General features: G+C 38.0%; 1 protein-coding gene across 3 annotated transcripts; it reads left to right on the top strand.

Moving 5' to 3' along the window:
- Positions 1–435: 435 nt before the first annotated feature.
- On the top strand, positions 436–16,035 carry LOC110863153 (homeobox protein araucan). 3 transcript variants are annotated; one of them, XM_035851568.1, is made up of 13 exons: positions 441–1,046; positions 1,555–2,087; positions 3,365–3,523; positions 3,606–3,746; positions 5,159–5,259; positions 7,830–7,866; positions 7,957–8,013; positions 8,089–8,196; positions 8,283–8,309; positions 8,373–8,418; positions 9,355–9,592; positions 12,953–13,315; positions 15,331–16,035. In XM_035851568.1, the coding sequence occupies exons 3-13, from the start codon at positions 3,413–3,415 to the stop codon at positions 15,353–15,355; spliced, it is 1,254 nt and encodes a 417-aa protein (XP_035707461.1). In that variant the 5' UTR covers positions 441–1,046; positions 1,555–2,087; positions 3,365–3,412; the 3' UTR covers positions 15,356–16,035. The 3 variants fall into 3 exon arrangements, with proteins under 3 accessions (XP_035707459.1, XP_021968093.1, XP_035707461.1); XM_035851566.1 differs by lacking the exon at positions 1,555–2,087 and having other exon boundaries at positions 436–1,046; positions 12,953–13,335; XM_022112401.2 differs by lacking the exon at positions 1,555–2,087 and having other exon boundaries at positions 439–1,046.
- Positions 16,036–17,959: the final 1,924 nt, after the last annotated feature.

Here is a 17,959-nt window from a genome sequence, read left to right as displayed (position 1 = left end):
TGGGGTCAGGCAGGATTGTGTACAAGTGTAGGACATGTGTTGATGTGGGTGGGTAAGTATTGTATTGATAATTATTCTCGAGATTAGAATAGAATGGGATTCTTTGGCTGGTAAGAGAAGAAATAAGGGTGCGGGGTTAATAGTCGTACATATGAGGTAATTAATGTGTATAAAAAGGGAAATCGTGTCTTGAGGGATTAGCATAATCCAATGGCTGATAGGACAGCATGTAGAAACTTGGTGTCGGACATGGCCCCAAGACAAAGTACGAACAAGCTGTCCTCGCGACCAATCCGCATTCAAGAATCTATTTGGGACCACCTATTGGCTCCAAATAGAGAGAAAAGGGAGGTTTCAAAACTTGGGCTGCAAGTTCAGCCCCACAGAGTCAGCGTTTGCGTTCCTTCTGTGCTTTCATCCAACGCCAACCAACATCGAACGCCGACAAGAACCACTTTACTTGGACGTCCTGCCTGCTTTACTTTCGGATGAAGTACAAGTGCTCATCCAAAGCCAAGCTAATCACATACACACACCATTCGTGTACAACTAGTTTCAATCCATTCCTACACCTGAGGAGAACAATTCAACACCAACCACCACGAGCAGAGCACATTTAAACTTTACACACGTTGCACCACTTAATACCGAGAAGAGCACTTGTTCCGCACAATACACACTCTCAAGCCGACTTGACCAAACCAAATTATTGGCATATGCAAAAGCAGCCAGTTATTATAAGGCCGCAGAAGCAGAAGTGGTGTGGTGAACTCCTTCTCAGCCAGTTTTACTTTACTACTATTACTACAATTACTTCTCATCGTCATCATCTCCGGCAATCATTGTAGTCAAGAGTCCACACTTGGAACAAGACCAAGAATTAAACTCTTGATCATTGTTATTAGTTCGAGTTCTTGCGGTGTGATTCTTAATTTTATATAAGTTTAACTATGGCGTACTTCGGATACTCGCCACCGACTGGTCCACCGGTTTCGGCATCTTCGCTTCCTCATCATCCCAATCCAACAGCCTTCAATAACAATCAGGTAATACCAGAAATTCCTACTTTGTAGGAGCTTTGCCACTTTGTAGTAGTAAAATTAAGTAATTATACAATCCTGTATCGACAAGACTAATTACTACTTCAGCCACTGGGACAATGTCCTCTTCTCTGTTTAAATCACTCTATCATTGTAAAAAATATTGCATGACGTCCAAGAACAACGTTTTCCCTAAGCCCCACAATTTTGGAATCGCAGGAAACTATCATTTTTCACACATTCATAGATCGTGATACTGGTTTTACAACTCATGCAATATCCAACCCACATAAACTATGTATGTGTAACTCGATCTTACTTATGCTCAGTCTCAGCTTTCCCTCCATTCCAAAATTCACCCCAAATAACCAACTATGAGATTAGACCCATTTTACGAAGATAGTCCTGTCCTGTCTCAATTTTCCTGCTTTTTCTTAATGACTTGCATACCTACCTATTTAGACACTAGAATCATTACAGATATCTTTCTAACGCCACAATTTTTCTTGCACAGTGATCATCCAACGGGAACTCTCCTAAATCGCTAACAGAACTTAATCACTTATTCCAATAAATTTTCACCAAATTAAAAATAAAAACTAATTTGCTCCGCAACGTGTGCATTGACTTATCTACAATTACGTACTTACAGTTGTCGCTTTGTAAGAAAGAAGCACCACCGCACGCATTTATCCATGTCGTGGGAACGCATACATAAACTTAAAATAACGCTATAATTCAAATTACCACACTGCATCCACACTATCGCTGTGTAGACAAAATATAGCGAATTTAGAAATTATTGAGTTATATTTAGTCATCCAAATACAACCCTGCACTTGTTTAACACCGCACCAAGTGTACATTCGAATCAACCTGTTCAAGAATAAGCAACATAAATTTTAATAAAACCCGATGACTGGACAAAAAACTGGCAACAACGCCTTGTTTGAAATCCCCATCTAATAAAGCATTAAACTACCATCGACCATAACCACCACGACGTTTCTGGATCTGGAGGATCTGTTGGCCGGCTTATAAAAAATTGTAAATACTACAAGTCTTTCTATTGATTCGTACATGTAGTAGAGTAGTAGATTTCTGATGATACGGGCTTATCGGTTATCAAGGAGAAAATTCTTAATTTGCGTACATAGTTTAAAATTAGTCGTGCTATCTGTACTTAATTATTCCTAGATTATTAGCAAGGGCATGATATGTAGCTTATTGAGACATCCTCGTAAATAGTCATCATCATCCTGCCGCTGATTGTATGACTTAAAGTAATGAGCTTGCTGCCATTATTAATGTTGTTGTAAGCAGAGTAGTTACTATTAAGATGATTATTACATGACATTGTTTTTGAATTGCATGTCCAAGTGGATAATTATTGCGTGTAGTGGGTCACTACGTACACATCATTCTTCCGTTGTTTGCTGCTGTATGTATTATTTGGTTTGCCTGCTTATCAAGGCATACATTCTGAGGCGACACTAGGATTAATATTTTGACACTCTTGAATAATTGATGAAGCTCCATATTGACAAGGTTCATCACGTTATTATTACATATTATTATTACATTCGACACATAATGTCCAAAACATTGTCCCATAATCACACTTTAATCACTCCATTCCAGGAGAGTGGGGAATATTTGGTAGTTTTGTTGAATTATTTAAGCCACAAGTAAACACTTTTAATCTCTTGATGATGATGCTTGTATCCTGCATGATTTATGACTACATGACACGCCAGTACAGTAGCATGTATGTATTACTATGTACGTAATAATAAGTCGATCAGCCATGGAGTTAAATATATATGGATAATGTACACACATACATACGTCGCCCTTATGTCCTTATGCACGGTTTGTGAGAAATTGGGTTTCGTCGAGTGATGTGTAAACTAATATTTGGTTTATTTGAAATTCTTCTTGCGTGCAAATGAACGCTGTTGATGATAAAACAATTTGAGTAAATTAATGCTCTATTTACATTGTCCACTAACACGTCTCTCTACGACACAAACTTTGCTTTGCTTGCTTACTTGCCTGACATGTCCTGCTGTCACTCTAAGATAATGCGACCGAGTGAGCGAGAGTACACACATTTGGCTTATTAATTTACCATTATCTCTCGATATTTGTTTGCTTATTGGATCTGGATGACCAGCTTGTCTGCACAGCATTCATCACTTTTATTGTTTATTTGTAGAGAAGAACAAGTATACATATTTGATTGGATCCTTTGATTTGATAGTTTCCCCATCAAGCAGACTTGTCACTAACTTGTTGGTCTTTGTTTGCTTGGCGCTGATTAGTTGCTGGGATCTCCAAACTCCTCGTCCGGAGGAGGAGGTGGGGGAGGGATGAGTGCGTCGTCGCCTTCGACGTCTCCCACCGGAATCGCCTCGTCCCCCGCAATGACGTGTTGCGAAGGAGGTCGCCCTCTGGTCACTGACCCCGTCACGGGTCACCAGGTAAGTATTTGCGGTTTACAATTTGTGGGTAATTATGGCTGTTTTTAACATGCAATTTCTCATATATATGTTTGTGTGTTAGGTGTGTTCATGCCAATATGACCCGTCCCGACTGACGCTGTCCTCCTACCCACGAATCAGCCCCTACGGACCCTCACCATACCCTCCAACAGAGCAGAATCCCTACCAAACCCTCGAGTCTTCTGCCTTTTACTCACCCTTGGTAAGTTATCAAACATGATAATATATTGCACTATTATCCCAAGCTATGCCTTTGCGTCTGGAAGTGTAGTAATCAGCGAAAGAGAGAGAATTAGCGAGTGAGGACATAAATAAATGATATCAATAAATCCATAATCATTTTCTAGCCAAAGTAAGCACAAGAAGTATTAGAATTGGCCATTGAGATCATTCTAGCGTAAATCTATCCCGTATTACTGGTCACTGAGCCATGAAATTAATATTTCAGAACAAATATATGTACATATACAAAGTAAGCAAGCAAGTAAGTAGGAAGGGGACTGTGAAACTCAATGATTTGTGTAGTGCACATTCTATGTCAGCACATGACAGAGAAATAAGTAGAATGAGTTCATAAATCTCAAAGCCAATTGGAATTTGTATTAGTTTATATTGAGTCGATGTTTTCGCGATACGTGGTCGTCGTCCTTCCAATAAGCGTGTTTTGAATGACAATAAATTTGAAGGAAATAATTCAGCGTGATGAGATTTGAGTGAAGGATAAAATAACGGTAATAATCTTTGCAACATTATCACGAGCTGCATGATAACATGATGAGATGAGATGACGGGGGACTGCAATAGAATATTTATGTAGATGCTGATCTGCTCTAAATTAAATAGAGACTCATCTGCCCCCTTGATCTTGCGTATGTTTTTAAAAATTTATTGGAAAAATACATTCTCCGTAATCATAGGTTGCACAGAACGATGTTGGATTTTTGTAAGAGTTCGTGCACCAGACATGAACAGTTAATTTTTACAAGTCAGTTAGTATTTTTACGTAGGATATGTGACACGCAGGTATGCAGTTGCATGCATGACTCTCTCTACATACTCGCTATTATTTATAGCTAGCAAGGGCACCTTAAGTACTGTCCCATCTCGATTTCCTTTCGGATAGTCTTATTTGATAGATAATTTAGTGTAACGGAAACTTTGTCATAGAACATACGGTGCAAAATCACGTTGTCGCGAAATATTTGGCGAGAGCTGCTCCAGAACGTGTCATTTTTTCAATGCTTTTAACATAGAAAACAGACTTCGGAATGATGAATGAAATGAAGTTTCTAAATTGTATACCTCGAGATCTCGGAAATCGAGATGGGACAGTACTTAAGGTTCCCTTGTGAGTGGGCATTAATACAGCGAGAATAAATAGGAATTGGCTCTTGTTTGTTGGCCGAAGTGAATGTCTGAAGAAAGTGCTGGGACACAAGATTAGTATTTTAAATGAGACGGAGAACAATGAGACGTAGAGATACACGAGCTCGCTTTAAAGAGAGAGACCACAGCCAGACGCAATGGATGCTTGGTGTTTTTGGTTTTATTAGATGTAAGAGATATGTAATTCGTGAATGGAATCTGTGTGCTGATAATGGATTTGTTTGTTAGGGTGGGGCCTATGCAGGCTTGAAGGAAACCAGCGGAACTGGCGACGTGTCATGCTGGTCCAATGGCTACTACCCTCCATACGAAACCTTCGCAGCATACGGGTCAGTCGTCTACTTATTACTACTCCCACATACGTAGTTCTTATATTTCTCTCGACGTGTATCTGCTCCTCTGACCACATACTGGCCCCATGAAATTTCATGATCCCACACACTGGCTTCCCAAATTAGATTAGGCAACCTCTGCCACTGCCACTTCTGATTTATTATGACACCGATCTACCCCCACTGCCCCATTCATTAGCCTTCGACTTAAGTACTCCATCACCACACTCGTACCCTTACATAAACCACAGGCCAACAATTTACTTAACCTCGATGTCAGCCTCAATAATCCATACTGGCGACGGTGATGAGACCCCACTTCTGCGTGCAGCCTCCTCCTCCCAAGACCTCGCTGCACTTATCTGTGTATGTATTACATGGTAAACTCTGTAAAGCGAGGAGAAAAGAAGATCCGTTTCTCTTTCCTCTTTTTCTTGAATTTGTAATTAAATTAGTGGCCAAGATCAGGACACAATGGGTTTCTCACCGGGACCTCTTTTCTTCACGTGGAGTTTATACATATGTATGTGAGCATACTTCTTCTTACCCCCCAATACTCGCCCAAAATCCAATTCCATGCTTTTTTCTGCTGTCTCGGTCGTTTGATTGTACAATCCAAACCCTTTCCATCGCTTATGAGAGGGCATCGCTCCGTTGACGTGATGTAGTAGTGATCATGCTCGTAAATAATGTCCTTGTTGCATATAAATCTCAAGATAATAATATCCGTCAGAATTGTTTAAATTGATCATAAGTCACAAATTAGCTGAACAAACATAAAATCTGTTCCAACAACTTAATACTCATCATGATTCCCGTAGTTTGTGATGTTCTTGGCAAACTTGGCAAAGCTGCATGTCTGTTTCATCGAATTAGATTTCGTAGATGGGAGAGCTGATGATGTAAAATCTGATAGGGATGGATATTTTGATAATGAGCAAGCAGAGTGAACTCAACCAGAGGAGGATGGAGCCGTGTCGAATCAAAGAATTATTTTTGGCATGAAATCAACGTTTACAGCAAAGTAGGCAGAGCAAGAAGCAGTATAGGAGCCAGCTTTTTACCCACTTTTTACCCACTAAATATACAATAAGTTATCGTGGTTTGGTTGAATAGTTTCACAATTAGATTGATCACAGCTCTACCATATCGCCACTGCACTTGGATTTAGTTATTATTCAACAGCACCCTCCAACCAAGGCCACACAATGCAGCAGACCACCACTTTATTGCCTTCGTTATGTCGTCTCTTTCTCTCTCTCTCGCGACAGTAAAAGCAGTTCATAATATTTATACTTAGGCGATGGCCATAAAATTGGGGGGATTGTCAAATCGGAAATGGCCGGGTAACCAACGGATGCGGGTTTGCAGGAAATGCATTAAGGGGAGTGATGCCAAGTCGAGGTCACAGCAGGGGGATGGAGAATCAAAGGGTTTTTGTCGCCCATGTCATCTTTTCCTACATTTGCTGCATATGTATGAACATCACGCCGAACTTGGTCTCCCAGTCCGGAACTATGTAGTTGGGATTCAGAGAATAAGTTGACAAGACATTATGAATTTACTCAAGGGGTTTAATTGGTAATCGCAGAATGAAGGCTTGTATACATGGCCATAAAATTGTACCACATGCCCCATACATAGATTAGCATTATGCGAGTATATTTATGTACATGCAATTTTTATTGTCTTGTCAAATTGTTCAATCAGATTTACTCTGTCTGAGACTTTCTGCAAAACTGAAGAGTACACGAGTACGTACATGTGTAGTACATTTGCTGTTGCCAACTCGTTTTCCATTGAGATAGGTAGTAGAAGTAGTAAATAGTAATAGTAGACCAAGTTCTACGTACACCGTGCTTTTCTACCGTCCATCCACTAATTGAATAATAAATATAAAAAGGAATGGGTGGAACTATCAGATTATCAGGGAAATCAATCGTTGACCTACCTCCTCTTATGCTCACTCGATTTTTATGAAGGTGAGCCAACTGCTGTTAACAGTGCATGAAATAAAGCTGCTCCTTCTACCACCACCACTGGTCGTATGTACAAGGTGTGAATAACGCTTGTTCAAATAAACCTGTCGTTAACAAAATAATTCCTCACTGATGATGGTTTACCAAATGCATTTGTGATTGTTACAATTATTATTGATGCAATTTGTTGTTTGGTTTTAATTAATGAGAAAATTCGCACAGTAAATATAGTTAAAACGGTACTTGTGCCAAGTGGTTATGCTGGTTGCACTGCAGTAGATGGAGAGTGCACTTAAACTGCACTCCCATAATCATCATCATCAGCATGTATAATGTTCATTGCACCCATTCGTCCAACACACAATTAATTAGGATGAACAAGGCTGTTATAATGATGAAAAATGCAAATGCATTTAAAAAAATATAGAAATGAATGGAGCAGAAATGTGGTATTAAGGTAATTGAGGACTTGATGTGTGTTGTACATTTGTACAAAGCAACTAATTAGCAAAAGCCAGAGAGATAAGAAATTAATTATATTACTTTTGCTTCTATTAATTAAAAGATGAATTTTTATATAAATTTCAGATATGGAGGTGGCTATGATCTTGCAGCTAGACGAAAGGTATTATTCATAAGAATAATTAAATAGCTGTAAAATTCATATGCCTGCAAAAATGCATCTTTGTACATGTAAAATATTTTCCTCTTTTAGAATGCAACTCGCGAAAGTACAGCTACCCTCAAAGCCTGGCTAAATGAGCATAGAAAGGTTAAAGTAATTGTCACTTGTAATTATGTGAATATTCCCAGAACCATATTTTGAACAATGTTTTACACCCTGCAGAACCCTTATCCCACGAAAGGCGAGAAGATAATGTTAGCTATAATCACAAAGATGACGCTCACCCAGGTCAGCACTTGGTTCGCCAACGCTCGCCGCAGATTGAAAAAGGTTGGTTCATTTTGTAACGTCTTAGAAATTGTAGATCCTTCATATCCGTAAAAACTGCATCTAACATGACGTTATTATAATGTTAGGAGAACAAGATGACGTGGGAGCCCAAAGTAAGATAAACCTAATATTCATAACTTTAAAAACACTACTGACTAAAATTTAATTTTATAAAGAACAATAAAAGTGAGGACGACGACGATGACATCAAGGATGACGATGGTAAGTGATCCATGCGATTTTATTATTGCACTTCTCTCTCAAGTTTGCTCCGTATATGCCGTGCGTATAAGTGACCAAAAACAATGATAACTTTACCATGGTCTTCATTTTTGTTTTCGATTCTTTCCACGCTCATCTACTCCCTTTCGTAATACTAGTGACTAGATATTCCATCTCCTATCATGTTGAGAATGCTGGACGAAGTCAATATTTGAAATCAGGTTCATAGTGTGTATGCACTTGTGTGTGTGTGATGAGCGATAAAGTGAGGCAGTGAGTTTTTAAGAAGAAGAATCAATAGTGCATAAATGGGCATTGTGAATTGATTTGTCGTCTCTTCACTCGGAGAAGTTGAGTGAGTGAATATTGAGATTTGAGAATAAGAGGGGAATAACTACCGACGTGAATAATGGAAATCCTCGAGATGTGATTGCAACCTTAGTCAAGTTGAGTAATAGCGCTGGGGGAATATAAAGGGTAAGGGTTAGCCATACAGGACTAGGGCGGATTATTATGAGATCCCCCTTTTCATAAGGATTGCTTTCAGAGACGAGACTCGACTCTCATTTCAGTGTCAGTCAAGCAGTCGCCCAATGGTGCGGACACGTACTTTTGCATACGATGTATTTATTATATGCTCACATAATATCATCATCGTCGTCATCCCCAACACCAGAGCATTATTGTGTTATCAGAATCCTGCAATGAAAAGGCACATCACTCTACATAATCCGAGCTTAATCAAAATGTTGCACTTTGCGCGACTGGCTTTGGGTTGCGCATTTGTATTTTTGTCAATTGGGATATCATTATTAAGCTATTTATTTTGACTTTATGATGATAAAAACTAGTGCTAAATTCGCTCCAATCGATACACACAAAAGACTACCTATGTATAAACTTATGTAACAAAATTGATTCCATTTTCCTGATTAGATGATGACAATTCCTCCACCGCCCCAGCCAGTTCTCCGGGTAGCAACAATAATAGGATAAAACATGATCCGTCAGACCTTGACACGACCAAGATGAACTGCGCCAATTCCAAGCCCAAGATCTGGTCGTTAGCCGAAAATTTGCCTCCAAAAGCTAGGATCTGGTCAGTGGCGGATCTCGCTGGAAGTGGTCACGGGGGTGGTGGGCGTCATTTGCCCAAGGGTGGGCAAGATACAAGGTAATGTATCTTCAAGATACTTTCTTCAAGATACTCAAAATTAAGTTTCGAGATACGATACAAAGATAAGATACTTTTAATTCTCAAGATACAAGTTACAAGATACTTGTAACTTGTATCTTGATCGAAGATCTTGTAGCGAAGATACTTAATTTTTCATCCAAGATACATTACATGTATCTTGAAGATACAAAGTCAAGATACAAAAGGAATCTAAGGTGTTTTTGTGACACCATGCTTCATTTTAGCATTTTGAATTATTATGCATTATTGACCCTAATTAAAAACTTTCTCCCATGAATTCAATCACTTATCTCTAACACTTCTGGTTCAAAGTTTCGTACAAAGTCTGTTATTTTTTTAACTGTTAAATTGACAGGTTATTTATGTGATGTAAAACTTAGACAGCAGAATTTACAGTTTTATATTGTAAATGCAGCGATAATCTGTTGCCGTGTTGACCGCAACACTAAAGTTTTGACCATCGACATTGTACGCACTGCCGTCAGGGTTTCAGATTTAAGTATCACTGTGGCACAATCACGTCTAGCGAAGCATAAACCTAGTAGAAAACATCCAAAAAATTAAAATTCAATGCATTCACCGATGACCTCGTCACCATGTCGTCATGACCTTTTATCTACATAGTCAGCTACGAATTTGTCCTTGCCATAAAAATTAAGTGTCGACATCCGAAAACACACACAAAATATTTACCACTCCATGATTTATAAACGCACATTACACACAGATACATACATACATAAATATGTATAGAGAGAGGTTTCCGGTAAAGCTGTCAGCCGTTAATAAATGTTTAGTTCCCTCATAACGAAATATTTATGCAGCATCACTAAGCTATTAACTGTCTTTATGCGACTAATTAAAATGAACACTATTTAATTGTGCGTAGCATACTGGAAATTGCTCCATTGAGGTATGCACAACGGAACAAAATTTGGTTTCGTCAGGCAAATAACTAAAAAAGTAACTTTGTATCTTGAGTCAAAATATATTCTCAAGATACAAGTTACAAGATACTTTTCAAAGTAAATATGCTCAAGATACAAGTTACAAGTTACTTGTAACTCATAATTCTCAAGATACAAGTTACAAGTTACAAAATGTATCGGAGATACTGTATCGCCGATACATGTATTTCGAAGATACAGTATCTTGCCCACCCTTGCATTTGCCCCACCACCACCCTCCCTAACCGGCACCGTTTTTACTCGACATTCCGAAGCAATCTACTATTTGTCCGACAATCCATAGTTGATCCGTATCTATCCTCCTCCCATTACCCTTTCCAATTTTCCCAAATATTGTGATTTCAGTTCATTCGCAGTATCAATTATCATTGTATCTGTACAGCAATAAATACAAACTCGTTTTATTACTAGTTTCAAATAGCCGACTCGATTTGCTGCTTTTTGTCCTTCGATAAGTTTCAGAATGGCATTTTTCATTTAACTCATATAGAATAAATATGTGCGACAGGTATACATATATACATTTGTATATAGTCCAACGATTAGTTTTTAGTTTTTAGTTTGCTGTTCCCGAATAATAGGTACACACTAATTGTACACAAGTAGCATTTCTGACAAGATATATAATAAATAAAAATAGGATACACAACCTCCCACGTATAATTAATCATTTTTATTGATAATTAAGAAATTTAAAACAAATTGAACTTGTATCTATTGGTCATTGTCTTTCTTTAACATTTCTTTGTGTTGACCAGCTTCACAATGTCTACTTATTTGGTTTGTATGCAACGTTACATAGTTACAAGGTAAACAAAAATACCAGACAAGTATTTGATCAGCGTTGTGTTTCACAGAAGCTTCATGGTTTTTCCAACCACTCATTTTATTGGTTGAGTACAAACATTTTGTACATTTAAATCTGGCTGTTTGGTCAAAATTCTGCTTATTCTGGGTACAACTTTTTCTGTGGATTTGGAATTGTTCCAAGATAGGTGTAGTAGCTGGACAATCAGGACATTGTAGCATACGGCTTTCAAAAGAACCTTTACATACACGTGCATGAATTTCAATTGCCGCTTTGTATGCAGACCTGAAACCGCAATCTCTTTCACAAACAAATGGCTTTTCTCCAGTATGAATTCGAACATGTCGGATCATCGCAGCTGGTGTCCGCGTTGTTTGTCCACAATTTGGATAAGGACATATCACATTTCTATTGACACGTAAATCCGGGACAGCGCATGTAATTTTTGTTGCTACATCAGCGGACGGGTATTCACTCGACGGTTTTTTGATCAAACAACTGATATTTGAGTGATCGCTAAGATAAAAAATTGCTTCATCATAAACAGGTTCATTTCTGTGATGAAATTGTAAGAACTTCTCTGATATTATGATATAATCCAATCGAGACGTTACCATTTTAGTTACTGGAGCTGAGTTAACTAAACATTTGCAGATTCCATGTCTAGTAAACACGTCATCCACCCACATTATTTCGGACATGTTGGAAAAATTGTGTTTTTGAAATACGGCATTCATTTTATTATACAGTTCACATCTTGGATCGGTTATTTTCATATTGGGGGCCAATGTTTGGTTATGGCGCATGGCGTTGAAATCACCCACCCAAATGGATAACTTTTTAGCTAATTTTTTGGCGACAGTTTCCATTATTTCCAAGCACTCTGATCGTTCCTTTGTTCTCTCGCCTTTTGGATCAGACATGTGATGTACGGGAAAATATAGATTTACAAAATATGCTGACCGGTTTCCCAGCATTTCATTACTTATACTAACAATCATAAGTCTTTGTGGATAATGTTTCTTTATTTCTGGAAACACATTTTCCATTTTCACGTGACTTATGTCAATTCCAATTTTGAAAAACACACTAACACCATCCCTCCAATAATCGGTGTACTTAATATTTACAGCTGCCTGAAAAATGCCGCCATATCCATACTCATTTTAATAGTTTCAGGATGTCTTTTTCCTTCGATGGGTTCAACTTGGTTTCCTGTATGAGGATAAGATCACTGTTAACCCATGTCGAAGCCATCATGCTTCTGATTTTAAATTCATCAATTCCGTTTGCATTCCAACTGTGGAAACGGAAACCTGACTCGTCTGTCATTTTATGTCTTTTAAATATGAAAAAAATATTTTAAAAAACACAAAGACTCGCTTTTACTGCACAGAGCAGTTTATATTTCGACCGCACAAAGCAAATCTAAAATTGAGATTATGTTATTTTATATTTAGTAGTCCATCAAACTCTCGTACGATCTCTACACCAGATAATGTCATGTGTATCATCACAAACATTGTCTTCTTATATGTTTATCCCAAATTCTCAAAACAGTTCCAAGACGCCCCCACCTCACCCCCCATCGCACCTTCTGGGACATCACCATCCTGGACTTTATCACAACCACCACCATGGCCATCCAATGTCACACCATCCTGGAGGACCACCCAATGGTCCTTTGCCACCCCCAGTGTCATCATCCTGGAGCTTTGCGCTCCCAGGGTACCGATATGGCAGCGGTTTTATTCCTGTGTCGAATGACGGAGTGGGAACTGATACGCCTCCAACCACTCCACCCACGAAAGTACCCTTGCTGCCTGGTAGCTTATCTCACTTCGTACCGGGAGCAGGAAACCATCCTTCAGGACTGAGCTCAGCAGACCTCGCTGCCACTGCTTTCAAACCTGTCCTCAAAAGGTGAGAAGCTACAAATTTATGTGAGCAATCAATCAAATTATTCATAATATTCGGCTTAATGAGTGTAGTAAAATAATAGTTGAAGAAATGTTGGACTTTTCATTCACGCTCATACAGCTCGCACATAAATCAGCATTATTTTTGCATTTCACAGTCGAGTTCTATTAACAGTTACTGTATATGCACATACATACGTAGCTCCAAAAACTGATGCAGCTGAACCAAAGATATGCTTGAGAAATGATGATTTGCAGCTGAGAAGAAGTCTCATCAGTCGGAACTAATTAGTAATGGAGAGTTAGAGTGCTATGTACATATATGTACAGATAAATATATTTATTTTACACGGCTGGGTTTTTCATTCATTCCATTCAATGCAAATTTTCCGTATTTGAAAATTGATGGGTAGCATAAACACCTTGTTATCTTTTGTGGAAAATTGGACGGAAAAGTGGAGAATATGGGTGTGTATACATATATGAAACCTATTTTTATTAGTAAAACTGGTTCAGCTGAAATAGAAACCTGTTTTTAATCCTAATTAATTCACACTCCCTGAGTATTAAATGCAGCATATTGGTATCGTTGATTCAGTTACAGGTGCGAACTATGCAGGATTTATTATTGTGCTTGGAATAGTTAGTTGGTAGCACTCGTGTTAATCGCGAGTAAAACAACAGTAACTGGCTGTTGCTAGATGCATACATATGTACATGCATTGCACTATTACGGGTTGTTCTTGAGCGGTTCTTAGGGTACTACATACTTCTTACATCATGATACCTAAATTTCTTGATGGACGGATGGACAACCAAAACTTATTAAAAAGGGTAGTAGTAAAGACGTCGACTTGGACAGATATCTGTGTATGCGGCGTATGTACATATGTACATTTATTCTCTTCAAACGAGTTTCAGTCTATCTCATTCATCGCTCTCTCGCTGGTGTCTTTGTGCAGACAGTTTTTTATTAATAAATATGTGCATCAAGATTGTTTAATTAGATGAGTATTACAGAGGAGCATTTCCAATAATAGAAGAGTTGACGAGGGAGATAGACAGGTAGTCCGAGTAGTTGTTTTGCAACTACTCTGGTGTGACTGATGTAATGCGAGTAATAATACAAGTTGTTAAGGCCATTGAGATTTCTTCAATTGAACATTCAGACTGTGTAAACTACTTTGTAAATGGACATAATAGTCATTCAAATCTTTGTATTACATTACTTATTATGCATATGCATCTTGCATACAATTATTTACAATTGTTCACATGATGACAGTTCAGCACAAATGAGCAAACCAACCAAACTGCACAAACTTCTTGTTATTTTTTGTTGGATAAAGTCAATTTCAAATACAAGCTGATTGCATTAGTTGCTCCATTATCCACCCCATTAAATTAAATTAAACATTATTCAATGACGACAGAGCGAGAGTCTTCATTCAGTTAAATTTCTTTGTTTGGACGTTTAATGGTTTTTATAGCTGCTATCTGCTATCCGTCCTCTTTCCCTCCTCTCCTATCTCCCTCCCTCTCTCTCCCTCTTTCAGGTTAGTTTGCCATGCATTTATTTACTCACATTGCAGGGCATTATTTGTAATGGAATGAAGAAAGCAAGTCATGCAAGCCAAGGAGTCGTATGCAATGTGTGTACAGCGCAAAAGCACACGGACAACTCAAGCAGTGATTAAATGGGAAAGCATGAAGTGGCAGATAGACACAAAGGGCTTTGACATGACATAAATTAATGTTTCAATGTTTGAAGTTTGAAGCATGAGAATCAATGATAAACACTGTCCACGTCACACGAGTGAATATTGTTGCCCGTGAACTGTTCATCATTCCATTTCCAAGCAATCACTGCATCCAGGCTCAATCTGTTTGCTCTCTTTCTCAAGTCTCATCCTCAGAGTAGGCCCTTCAAGGGCAAGCGTATATTGGTTCGAATGATAAGAGAAAGGTGACGAAATACGGAAAGAGATGATAATAAATTCTTTGCTTTGATTTTGGCAGCTCATCTGGAGGGTTCTGCATGTGATGAGATGTGTCAACCCACACTTGACGAGATGATAAGAAGGAGCAAAGTTTGCACCATTACTACGATAGAAAGTACTGCCATCATCAGTTATACTACTACCACCACCACCCCCACCACCAACAACACTTGTGACGTGCAAAACAAAGCAGCCCAGTGAAATGTGACGTGGTGACCACCCTGTGATATACAACAACAAACAAACCCGAAAAGCCATGCAGCCTCGATCATCATCATCCGACGACGACGACAATGAGTGGGAAACATACTTGAAAATGTGAAAAAAATACTTTGAGCTATCACACCACGTCAAACCATCACAAAAAACTACTAATTACTAGAGACAAAACCGATTTCTTATTAAGTTCGTCAAGTGGATGAAGCACATTACCTTATAAATAAATAACGCCACAGACATAAAGCTACAAACTAAACTAATTGTAAGATTAATATACGTTAAATAGCTTATTTAAGTATTATTATTACATTCTACTCGTTATGATAAAGATTTTTAGACAATCCTTGAAATATATACCAAACAAACCATACTACAAGCAATGAAGTAAATGTACGCGAAATGCAATGAATACTTACAAGAAAAACATAAAATGAGTATTGCTTATTATGTACTATAACGATAATAAAAGAATGGGTGTCGTGACCACCCCCTTTCAATATACATACAATATTAGGTATGCTACTCATTGACTTTCTGATAACTATTTTCCTCATGGGCATTGTGAGATTTTGTTACGAATTGGTTCATCATTGACTTCCTATACATTTTCCATCAGTGTGTAGTTGTGTACTGTTCCATTAATTCATAACTCGATGGAAATAGTGTTGGAAATAAATAGTTTGAATGAAGGGGAAGATCAACAGTTTTGGAGTAGAGTTACAAAACAACTGAGAAAAAAATTTCGTCTCACTGCACACAAACAGCATGGTCTGGCATATTTCTCTATTAACCCAAAGTAACCCAAAGATTGGGTTTGAATAGAAAAAGTCTTGAGAGCCCCCCGGATGGATTTCATCGTAAACAATCTTCTTTCGCCCGTCTCAAGTTTCATGTCCCCTTTTCTTAGATAATATGATTACAATATTAGACGATATTAAGTGTAAGACCAATGTCGACAGATTTTTATCAGATCACATGGACCAAATTAAGCGAACAACTAAACTATTTCGCCCCTTTGAAATATCATGCACGTTTTAGCATGAAAAAATACAAAGACGGATGCCATCAGGAGGTCAGAGAAAGGGACACATACGCAAAGAGGTAAACTAAACAAGTAGCTCCATACATATGTAAATACTTATCAACGTACATTTTTAGCACATTTTTAGCACAAAACTTGTCCTTAGATTTAATGTGAGATTAAACGCAAAAATTGACGTATATATCTAACATCCGAAATACCTTGTACGTAGACCTCCCTAGCCTAAATTAAGGTTAATTGTCATTCGTGATTAAAGTTTTTATTGTTCGCACAACCTCCAAGCTAGTTAACATGTTTTTTAAATTTCGATAAAAGTTTGGTTAAAAATCAAATAGCTTCCAAGTGTTGATCATGAATATATGGGTGCTAAGCTTAAATCATACATAGAAAAAATATATTATGCACAAAACTGCTCGTATTTAGCAGACGACACGGCATGCCGAAAGCAGACGCAGGTTGACAATTTAAACTTTGCAAATCATGCAAGTTATCTTCTGCTCCCATTGACAATTGATGTCAGATTTTGATGTCATGTGTGAACTTTGGAAGTGACAAATTGTATTGCAATACACACGATTCAAACATGACGAAAACAAGTGTAATTCTTATCATTCTCAACTTTACCGAATAGACGAGCCAATATCGCAATAAAATCAATCAATTTCACTGCCCGATAGTGTGTCAAGCAAACATTCAATCATACAAAAATTGATTCCTGATAAGAATGAATGCAGATTGATTCAGGTTACAACAATCAGAATTGGAAATTTGTTGTAAACAACCTAATTTATGCCGACAAAAGATGTTGGACGTCAGTTTGTCAATCAAAATGCTTAATTGATTGCCTATTCATTGATTACGTGAACCCTGACAAGGTGGTTGCGGTCGCAGTTTAAGAGGAATTTCCATTTATTTTGTTGCATTGTCTATTAATACCTATGATTAAAGCTTGGTCGGACGTATAGTTGGCTGACAAATGTAGTCGGAACTGATAACTTTGAAATTGTCAGATCTCAGATACGCTAATGGAAATAATTTGATAACCTAGTTTCATAAACACACGACGGAACTAATGTGGTAACATAACCACATCATGGTCATGATCGTCACGAACAATTTGTCAGACAACCTGTGAATAATAATGTGACATTAGTTAACGATGAAGGAAATTGACTGACGATGATGCATGTGAGTGACTATTATTATTTTTTAATTGAAAAAATACATGTACATATTACGTGAAAGTAGCTAATCAATACAGACATGTGTGCTTGTGTGTGGCGTAATTGAGGTTGTGATACGTATGTATTGTGAATGTTTGATTGGAGAGACATAATTTGGTGCTGATCATGTATTTGAAAACTGCTCACCAGTGGATTCAGTGCAG

The sequence above is a fragment of the Folsomia candida genome, unplaced genomic scaffold, assembly GCF_002217175.1.
Source record: "Folsomia candida strain VU population unplaced genomic scaffold, ASM221717v1 Fcan01_Sc001, whole genome shotgun sequence".
Lineage (NCBI taxonomy): Eukaryota > Metazoa > Arthropoda > Collembola > Entomobryomorpha > Isotomidae > Folsomia > Folsomia candida.
The sequence above is the reverse complement of the archived record's forward strand: the minus strand, read 5'-3'. Positions and strand labels throughout refer to the sequence as shown.

Coding starts and splice junctions, on each gene's coding strand:
- LOC110863153 (XM_022112401.2), top strand. CDS start 951: ATGGCGTACTTCGGATACTCGCCACCGACTGGTCCACCGGTTTCGGCA. Junction 8,197..8,282: donor CTCGCCGCAGATTGAAAAAG/GTTGGTTCATTT, acceptor TTATAATGTTAG/GAGAACAAGATGACGTGGGA. Junction 8,310..8,372: donor AGATGACGTGGGAGCCCAAA/GTAAGATAAACC, acceptor AATTTTATAAAG/AACAATAAAAGTGAGGACGA.